The 10,612-nt window shown below is 39.9% G+C and overlaps 3 protein-coding genes across 3 annotated transcripts in view; 1 reads left to right on the forward strand and 2 right to left on the reverse strand.

Moving 5' to 3' along the window:
• Nucleotides 1–658, reverse strand: part of pcnx1 (pecanex 1) — a 29,093-nt gene extending 28,435 nt beyond the window's left edge. The window contains 1 exon segment of the mRNA XM_026298860.2: nt 325–658. Coding sequence (XP_026154645.1) covers nt 325–477 — 153 coding nt within the window. The 5' untranslated portion in view covers nt 478–658.
• A 935-nt stretch (nt 659–1,593) lies between these two features.
• Nucleotides 1,594–4,528, reverse strand: med6 (mediator complex subunit 6). Its single transcript, XM_026299322.1, has 8 exons — nt 4,472–4,528; nt 3,889–4,048; nt 3,608–3,699; nt 3,406–3,488; nt 3,179–3,287; nt 2,891–3,006; nt 2,744–2,771; nt 1,594–2,262 (listed from the first exon to the last, which is right to left on the reverse strand). Exons 1-8 carry the CDS (start codon nt 4,491–4,493, stop codon nt 2,132–2,134), a joined length of 741 nt encoding a protein of 246 aa, XP_026155107.1. The 5' UTR covers nt 4,494–4,528; the 3' UTR covers nt 1,594–2,131.
• A 1,397-nt stretch (nt 4,529–5,925) lies between these two features.
• ttc9 (tetratricopeptide repeat domain 9) lies at nt 5,926–8,778 on the forward strand. Its single transcript, XM_026299309.1, has 3 exons — nt 5,926–6,531; nt 6,735–6,917; nt 7,915–8,778. The coding sequence occupies exons 1-3, from the start codon at nt 6,054–6,056 to the stop codon at nt 7,995–7,997; spliced, it is 744 nt and encodes a 247-aa protein (XP_026155094.1). The 5' UTR covers nt 5,926–6,053; the 3' UTR covers nt 7,998–8,778.
• The last annotated feature ends 1,834 nt before the right edge of the window (nt 8,779–10,612 follow it).

Genomic DNA, 10,612 nt, shown 5'->3' on the forward strand with positions numbered 1-10,612 from the left:
AAGAGCACTCTGGTCCAGTGCAGCCGGTGGACGGGACACTTAAAGGGGGGCATTCAAAGACCATTTGCCAAATTAGCTCAGGTGATTTAGGTTTTTTCAGTCAACAAACGCGTCTGTTTGGTGTTTTTGTATAATATTAGGAGCGTAGTACAAATGCCCCGTCACGTTTTGTTAGTTTACCGAGACGTCACATTGTCTCCGCTCCAGATAATAGACCGAGACCGACCGTTGGTACCTAACGGACGCCTGGCTCGGTAACTTACGGTGTCAACAAACACGTAAATAAAAACATCAGGACAAAGGAAGAAGAACAACAACACTCACCATGTAGAGGGTGAAGGGGAAGCATAGCAGGAACAGCCAGATGTAGAGATGTAACGCGTTGACGAACGTGTTTTGATCGGGGTCGTAGTACCATCCGCCTGTGACTGAAGCCCAGACCCCCTGCCTCAGGATCTGGAGAGTCTGCGACCCCATGTTGTTTTATCCCCCTCCGACGAACCGAGCGGAACCGACCAACGGAACAACCGGGGTGACACGCTGGCTAGTCGTCGCTGACCATGACAAACGATGCTCTGTTTTCAGACACTGGCCCGAAAATCCCCTCTGCAGCCATCTTTTCTGCAGCTAGCCAGCCAGCTCTCAGTCCTCCACTGAGGAGACTCCTATCCCACCACGCCCTGCGAAACACTTCTTCTTCGTGGGATCTGTGTGCACTAAAAATCTAAACAAATTGTTTAGGTCATTGTTTTTTTGTTTTTTTTTCTGCGTGTCTGTGCACAACACGACTCAACGCACAGACACAGAGAGCAAACAAACATAAAATAAAATGTTTTAATTTAACCAAATAGCAGCTCGGAGCAAACATGACTATATGGCGCCACCTGCCAGATAAACTCCTCTATTTGTTGCTTTCACAGCAGTTTAACCATATGATGGGCCTTTTGTAAGACTTTTAGTAATAAAAATCATATTTAAGTACAGAAACATTACTGTTTGTACTTATTGAAAGTAAAAACACTCCTGCAGAAAAAATGGACCTTGTGACTTATATGTTAGCAAACATTACAGTGTTAGGTGGTTAACACTGATGCATCGCGTTATTAGCTGCTTTTTTCTTATTCCATTTTGGTAATTTCATCTAGGATTTACATCAAATGGAATTAGTTAGGTTAAGTACAAGTACTTGTACAAGTACAAGTACCTGTACAAGTACAAGACTGTACAGATGTTAATAGCCTTTCACCAGAGAAGAGCATTACTTCTAGATTAGTATAGTAAAGTTCAAAAGAGGCTAAAGACATCATGAGAAGAGCATCACTGAGGAATAGATTTAGTACCTTTCTATTCGTCTACACATAGACAGAGACAGGCTTATCAGAGATGTAAATGTATCTGTAAATCTGCATCTTAGCCATTAGCATGCAGTGAATCATTGAGTAGGACTTGGCTCTTATATTTTGGTTTGAGCACATTAATAAATAAAGATCAAGAAGTGTAATTCAAGGAAAATATACTGTATATGTATGCTTTGAGTTTGAGGTTTTTGATCTGGTTCAGATTCAAAATAAATTCAAAACATTGGAAAACTGCTCTAATAAACATCAGCATACACTAGCCGATACATTTTAATACAAAAAACAAACAAGACAAGAAAGAGAAAACAGATGAAAGTATTTGTTATGAAATAGAGGTGTTTGGGACAGAAAGCTCTTTGCTTTTCAGATGAGATAATGCATTCAGGCACATCCTGTAGTGAAAGACTAGGAATCTGAAGTCACTAAAAGATAAACATAATGCTGATGTCAACAGAAAACCGAGACTAATGCTGATGTCAGCTAATCATTACAAAACATCATCCACTGTGATATTGCAAAATGCCTGCTGACATCAAGCAGTTAACCCCTGTTCATAGCACAGCTGCCTGAAATGTCCATGATGCCACCCCCATCAGTGCACAAGACTAAGGTTACAGTGTAAAAGTGGTCCTGGCACCGAGACAAGCAACTGACACTTTCTGTGCCAATTCATTCTTGGCATCCTGTAAACTGATCTCAAACAGTTCTTTCAGCTATTGGTGTGGGACTTTTAAATGCCTTGCTCAATCTTCAGAGCGTGAGAGGTAGGACTGTCACTGTAGCCTTGCTCTCTTCTCAGGAGGAGGTTTACTTGGTGGAGCTGGGGCAGAGGCCTTTGTGCCTGGTTCCCTTTCCTCTTGTTTTATAGTTTCTGTGGGAGGTTCAGGCTCCTTCTTCACCTCGACTGCAAAACAAGAGCAGACAATCAGAGAAAACTCATGGACTTTGTAGATAATGAACTTCTGTCTCCATTTAAATGAAAATATGAAAACTACACTACAATCAACAGAATCTACAGCAATCAACCTACCTATTCTACAATAAGTTTTAAGTCATATTTACAAACTGAGTAAAGTAGTACAAGTATTTTAAAAGTACAGCCACAAAAACAACATTCCCACAAAATGCTAAATGTTTCATGTTGGAATTGTACATGTCCAAGTCTCCTTGCCCATGTTTGTTTGGAGAACATCTGGACATGTCTGGTACTTGTAAGCAGTTTAATACACATGGACTTAGTGAGGATGTGGGAGCCAAACCAATATGAAGGTATGAATCTCATTTACAATGCTTTCAGTATTGAGTGAGTGTTGATGTCCACATGGACACTACTTATTATATAACTTTAAGATTCAGATATAAATGTAATGATTTCAAGATCATACCTGGAATAGGCTTCTCACCAGGTTTAGGCTGAAATAGCAGAAAGAAAACAAAAATATAGTACTTTGATCCCATTACATTCATATGGCAAATGTAGGAAAATGTAAATCTACAGAAGATTCAGTGTTAATTGTCAATTTAACATGTACCTGGTAGAATGTTGGTGGAAATTTTGACCTGAGGTCCAACAGGAGTGTGTCAACACGTTGCCTCTGAAACAGTGAACTTGGTTCCTCTTTCTTCTTAGACTTAGGCTTGGCTTTTTCTGTAAAAACATTTGTTAGTCAGAGTTCTCCAAAGCCACTGCCTTAAACTTCAACATTCAAATTGGGTTGGACTTGTTTTTAATATTTGTGATTTTGTTACAGGAACTATTCCACTGCTAAGAATACCACTTAATGTGTAGACTATAAAATTTTTAATTTTAAAAACCAAACCTCTTTCCTCCTGGTCCTTAAAGTGCCACCAGTACCCTTTGGATGGGTGATAGCGACAATATGACATGGCCTCATCAAAAGCAGACTGGATTCCATGAACAGCAGAAAGCTTAGACATAACAGAGATAATATATGTCAATCGCACTTCAACACACCAAAATCCCCCACGAACAGCGTTTCTAACATAGTGTTGCAGGTGTATTATAAAGGATCACACTATAACTTACCACTCTGGAGCTGATCACTGTTCCTAAGTCCGGGGCCTGGTACACCACTCCTGCTATGATGTAGTAGTCAGCCAAAGGAATAACTGGTGGACGAAAAAATTCAAATTGAGTCTTTAATGCAAGACTGTGTGAGTGTACACATTTTAGTGTCAGTCGTGTGTGGAAATCATGTCACAGTTTAATCACACACTACACGGCTCACCTTGTGTTGATGACTGCCTCTGTTGTTTACGGATTATATAAAGAATTGGCTCCTGAGCATGGAGAAGAATGTATTCCACTCCCACCATCTGACTGAAAATAAGACAGTAACATTATTTGCTTTTAGTTCTTGAAATGACACAAAATACCTTCACAGTGGTGTACTGGATACATATTTCTAACATTTTAAACAATAAGTCTCAGATTTTATGTATAAGATGTTAGGATAATTTCATTTATGTGCATATAACACCCAAACAGCACGGTGTAAAATGGACTTACTTCAGATGCTCCAGGGTGAGCCGCTGCATTTTCACTACCTCATTATTGCAGGTTCGGTCATAGAAGGGGTTGCTCCTCTCAGAGAAATAGTCCAAAACATTTCCAGGGTTAAGAATCGGCACCCAGCCACTGTCCACCCAGGATATCCCGAGAAGGTTGTCTACAAAATGAACAAATACTCAACTAACGTCTTGAAGCTTTTTGATATTTTAGTAAATACAGTTTTTAATAGATGGCTCTTAGTTCTTACGTTTTCGTTCTTTTGTGAATATATGGACAAGTGTAATGCTCGTAAAACGCTTTTAAGAATAGGAATTAACTCGTAATTCAAATTCACATGTGACCTGTAAATCGTCTCTTTATTATCTAATCTCCAAAACCAAACTAACCATTTTGTCACAGAGTTTAGCCGGCTTGCTAATCGCTGCTAACGTTAGCTTCCAGGCTAGCGCTAACAAATGTCTTTAGCACATGCCAGCAGCAAATCTATGCAGCAGCTTCCACACGTAAATTGTTTACTCAATAAATACCAATGCAGCAAAAGACGTAATTATCTAACAAATAATAAAACTGTGACAGCTACCTCTGAAATCCACCGCCGTCATGACATAAACAAAGTGTCGCACAATGATCACGTCTGCAGTACGATTCAGGTCGCAGTTTGATGACGTCTCTTGATAGTCGTAATTAATTTTTTAAAAAATAATTGAATTACGTATTATTATTATTATTATTGTTATTATTATTATTATTATTATTGTTAGTAATAGTAGTAGTAGTAGTAGTAGTAGTAGTATTACTATTATTATGCACGAATATAACGAGGAAACACAAACAACATAAAATGTGGGGAAAATAAACACACATGTATAATTCATATAAATTAGATGTATATTGTATTATTTTTAATAATTTGAATGTATTTGTAACTAATTAGATTTTTAGATCACTGGCTAAGCAAAGGAAGCACTGACATACTGCCATGTGACAAACCAAAAAATCGATATAAGACAGGCAGATTAGATCAGTAATGATAAGTAATAATCAGTATTTGCAGATTAAAAATGAGCTGCACTCCACTTTACACATTAATGTATGTATGAGTAATAATAATGTTATAATAATGTAACGCTCATGAGACATTTGTCTGTATTGTATACTTTTAAGATACATACTTCTACGAAGTCACACTGAGAACGTCTTTATTTCTGATTAGCTGCATTTGCTCCAGGGATCTGAAATTCCAGAAACACGCCCGGACAGCTGAGTTTACGGCCCTGTGAGTGTGACAGGACAGATGGATTTCAGCATAGCAAAGCTTACACACACTAAAATGACACACTGTGTCACATCATAACCTGCCTGTTCTCTCCACCATAACAGCGTAACCCTGCATAGACCCCGGTCTGAATGACATCATCGTAACCCGTCATGTGCCTGTCAGACGTGGCTGCGCAGTCGGTTAGAGACGGCGGCTGCTCGGGCAACAGACGACAAGCTGGATGATTTTTATATGAATCATCCGAGTAGAGATGACGGCATTCCTCCAATTTCAGAAAATCGGATTTGAGACCGTGAGGAATATTTATTTGGACAGAGTGGCTCCACATTTACTGCAACATATACAATGTCCTGATCTGCTAAAGCTGGTCAATGACAACAGAAAGGAACATGATAAATAAGTCATTATTAACAATAGATAATTAATTACAATCTCAATTTTTTAAAAAAAAGCTATGACACAAATAATACAAGACATATGAAACAGGAAATATACTGAGGTCTAGTGAGGCAGAATTATGATTCACTAAAATAATTAGAATAAAATAATCACGACTGTCAAGGCGATCTCAAACAATGCAAACAAACAATCTGATAATGAAATTATCTCCAGATGAACTTACAATGACATCAACCTCTGCTCTTCCTGTTGGAGCACCCCGGGACTAGTGGCCCTGTATTGATCGACCAATCAGCTCACCGAGGGACGAAAATACGAAACAACGCGGAGCGCGCAGAGCGCAGGGTTGCGCACAGAGAAGACGCAGCTGCGACACTGTCGAGGACAGCGCGACTACGGCCGAGAGGATGCAGTAAAAGAGCCTCAATTTCCCAGCCAATTTATAGCCGGTTCTCTGGGCAGCTAGCACTAAATAACATCGAAAATGAGCGTGATCCAGTCTGAACACGACGGCAGGGCGGACGACGGCAGAGGCAACCTCAACGACAACGGCAGCGGCTCCCCGAGGCTCCAGCAGTGCGCTCAGCCTCCCAACAGCAGCAGCAGCCGGACCAAAGATGCCAGATACCAGCAGCAGCTCCAGCAGCATCAGAGGCATCATAGTGGGTCGATGCTGAAACAACCATCCCACAACGAGCCAGCCGATGTCGTGAGGCGGGCGCTGGACTTCAAGAGCCAAGGCACTCAGTGCTACAAGGATAAAAAGTACCGAGAGGCGATTGGCAAATATCACCGCGCTCTGCTGGAGATCAAGGGGCTGTGCAGGGTGCTGGGAGATCCGGACACCAGCTCCAAGTCCCCGTCCCCTCTCCTGCCGACCATCAGCAAGTCCACAACGCTGACAGAGGAGCAGAAGGGGGCCATGGAGAATGCAGAGCTGGAGTGTTACAACAGCTTGGCCGGTAAGCGCCGTTTCTCTCACACATTTCAGAGACAGACAGACACACTACACTTATCTATTCTCTTTCCAACAGAGCAATACTGGAAATACCCCAGAGCCCATGAATGATTCACCAAAAACTCTGGCAGATAGGGCATACATTAGTGGGCTGCTTCTATTTGAGGTTATCAGTAACTCTTCCCCTCTCTGCTTCTTCTGTTCCAGCCTGCCTTTTGCAGATGGAGCTGGTGAACTATGAGCGAGTGAAGGAATACTGTCTGAAAGTGCTACACAAGGAAGGAAAGAACTTCAAAGCTCTTTACCGATCTGGAGTGGCCTATTACCACCTGGGAGACTTCCAGAAGGCCCTGCATTACCTGAAGGAGTCACACAAGCAGGAGCCATCAGGTCAGGACTGTGGCACTGAGCTCCATCATACTATTCCTCTTGATCACACTCCACTGTTTGTTTCCTTCCCTGGCAAACATGCACAAAGTCCAGGGCTCCTGAATATTTTAATGTTAGGAATACCAAATTATCACTGGATAAGATCACAGACCCTGGATAAGATTAACTAATCTGATCGTTCAGCTTGTTGGTCCACAAAAAAAGTGTGAGGAAACCATTAGACCAGCAGAAGATGTTGGTATTTTAAAGTAAGATAAGTATACAGCCATGTTTGTAGTTCATTATGGTGCTAAAGGAAGAGTCAGGGGCTAAAGTCGTTAGAATTGATCAGTTGGAAACCACAAATGTCTGTAGAAAATCTGATGCCAATCCATCCAGTAGATGTGTTTACTTTTTAAGCAGAAACTTTGACCTGTAGGTGGTGCTAAACAGTGAAGGTCAGGAACATACAAATGATTTAAAAATGTGGCTTTAATAAAAGCAAACATAAACTCAGCCTGGTTTGCAGCTCAGGTATACTGTTGATCATCCTGGAGCAAGTGAATTTAAAGGCTCCGTGAGGCAGGTAACAGATTCAGGTGCAGGTGCATAAATCTAAAAATGTGAAGGTGGAATTCTCTACTTTTGTGCAACTTATCTCAGACAAATTACTTTTAACTGGAGCTTCACTCAAGACATTGGACTTAAGCAGGTTCATCTCTTGGCACTGAGTGCATTGTTGTCACATAAGTGTTGAATAATTGCAGATTATTTTCCTGTTTGTTTGGCTAGATTAATAACACAGCTGTCCCCACAGGATAAGCTAACAAAGGCATGGGGTACTATGTGGAAACAAAAGCATGTTTTTTTTGCAGTTCCTGAAAAAATCTTTCCAAAAATTAGTTCCTGTGCCCACTTTACTCTGTCACACTGAGTTCCGTTATAGTGGAAGATTTATGAGCCTATTGATGCTGCTGTCTGAACAGGAATTAAGCCTTTTCCTGTCGTTGTTTTCCAGACACTAATGTCATCCGCTACATCCAGCTGACAGAGATGAAGATTCGCCGGAATGCCCAAAGGGAGAAGAAAGAGGCGACATAAGTGCTCGCTGTCTGATGACTTCTCGCCCATCACAAATTTCAGCCCACTGTGTGCCGCCCAGACCTCACACACAATGAGTCTGAGGTCTTGGTGTGAAATGATGTTATGTTTGCTTTTGCCCTGCACACCATCCAGTTGCCAGTTATGTGACTGAACTTCACTGTTGTGTGCTTAAAGCATTTAAAAAAAAAACTGTACCAGATATTGAGTTTCTATCTCCAAACTGCCAAACTTACCTAGTATGGATCCATCCCGAGTATGTATTAAATATTACAAAGTGACGCACTGCCAGTCCAAACATTGCACATACAGGCCAACACTTGTGATAGAGACAGGAGCAACAAGGTCCATAGAGTGAATCCAGCATGTCTGCAAGGAAGCGTAACTGTAAACTAGCACCTGCCCTCGCACAAGATGTCTTTTGTAGGCCATGGGGTAAGTAACAACCACCTACACTTCTGTCACAGTACTTTGATTTTGAAAGTACTACAAAAGCTCAAGATTTTTTAAAACACTTTTAACTATATATGAATAAAAGGTGCTTTCACTATGTAGGTTTCTAACTCAAAATACGTAGGCAAAGACATCAAAAGCACATGGTTGCTAATTGAGGGTATGAGACATATCGCAAAATGTAAATAGGTCTCTTTATAGGACTCACAAAAAATATATTGGAGAATGAAGCTATTTGTGTTTATTGATGCCAAAACTGTATCAACAAGTACTGTATGTTTACTGTAAGGGTGTGTGTGTGTGTGTGTGCGTAATAAATGTCTATTGATTAAAATACAATTGTGGTGTTGCAGAAGTGGATTCCCCTGCGATTTTCTCATTTTCATTTTTCTCCTGTCATTCATGAGCTAAACTAAATCTGTGGAGAAATGCTGGTGAAAGCACGTGTGAATAAATAAATGAATCAGTGCTGATTGAAATTATTGTGTACCTTCTCTTTTGGTAGTTGCTATGATGATTTAATAAAAAGCTACATGACGTCCTGGATGATTATATAATGAGGCAGAAAACATTGATATAATAACATTTAATTAAACCTAAAAGATGAATGAACTAACACGGACATATTCTCATGCTTTAAGGAGACAAGGCAAACTTGTTAGCAAACAGCTTTCTCTTGCAACAGTCATTGAGCAACATTAGTTTGTCTCTAGACACCTAGCAAATGTAAGTCCAATGTTCAGTCCATCTAGGTGTGTTTTCTGGCTGTAACTGTTGAGAAAACAATATGACCCTTTAACTGCTGAGTATGCTTGTTTGTCTCTAACATGTGACAGGAAGCTCCAGCTTGTCTCTGATCAAAATGGTGAGAAGATTCAGCTACAGGATAAATAGATGCTTAGCACTGACTTAAATCTAATGCTAATGCTGATACACAGACTGATGCTACTCTCCACAAACTCCTGAGGAAACATGTAGCCCCTCAGCTATAGATATAGATAGTTTACAGTGGATTTATTAGAGCTTTTTGCCGAAAACTGATGAAAATACCACTGAAGATCACGAGACTCAACCAGAAGTAATAGGTAAGGAAGGAAAGTTGTGGCTTAATAAAACAATAAGCTGAAAGAGGCTCTAACTATGACCAACTCCTTTCACGTTACACACTTCATCTTATTTAGAAAAATCATTCTAACTGCTTTGATACCATTAACTCCAATGAAAAAACAGGTGGATTGTTTACTATGATTTTACTCAAATCAGTGTGTTCCAGTGCAAATGCAAGTCAGTCAACAACAGTATTATTCCCAACCTGAACAACGTGTGTCAGTAACATTAAGATCAGCTTATTTGTGGTAACGTTTCAAACACATAATGACACCTTGGCTACACCTCAGAGGGAGCGTTTTGTTTCAACTAGCACCCTTAGTTGAAATACTGTGTACATTGAGTATGGTCACATTCTGTAGAGAAAAGCTTTTCACATTTACATGTATGCAGGGTCACACTTACAATAAAGGCTGAGAGGTCACTTGAAATGAAAATAAAATGAGACAAAAAGGCATCAAGACCGGTCAGGGTTTATATTCATTACTTTCAAATGATGGAATTAGCTCTTCTGAAATGCCTCCAGTAATATGGACTTCCCTTAAAACTAATGTTAAAATTATATTTCACCTCAGTCCCATCCAGAGAAACCCAATTGAAAAAAGAAAATGAAAGCGAAGTGGTGAACCCAGTGTGCATGCGTTTAGCTCATTAAATTCTTGACAGTTTTCACAAATGATTAATTTGTCAATATTTCTGTGACTGCTAAATCTATGAAATATCAGATAATAATAAAAAAATACCTATCATACCTTCCAAAAGTCCAACTTGTTATCATCAAATTCCTTGTTAATGTTCGAAAATAAAATATTTTGTTCGAGATAAGATGAAAAGCACTTAAATGACAAACAACTCCAATGAGTTGGATGGAGATAACTTATTGCACTATTGTTGAAGAAACAGAAATCCCAGATGGAAACAAAATGAATTTGCAGTGATACAGATGAAAATCAATTTAGTGGCTGTTCAGCGTTGGACCTTTGAAATCTACTGGAAGTGTCATGCAAATGCTGAAAACATTTAAAAACAAGGCAAATACAGTGAATTACAAAAAT

Source organism: Mastacembelus armatus, chromosome 22, assembly GCF_900324485.2.
Source record: "Mastacembelus armatus chromosome 22, fMasArm1.2, whole genome shotgun sequence".
Taxonomy (NCBI): Eukaryota; Metazoa; Chordata; class Actinopteri; order Synbranchiformes; family Mastacembelidae; genus Mastacembelus; species Mastacembelus armatus.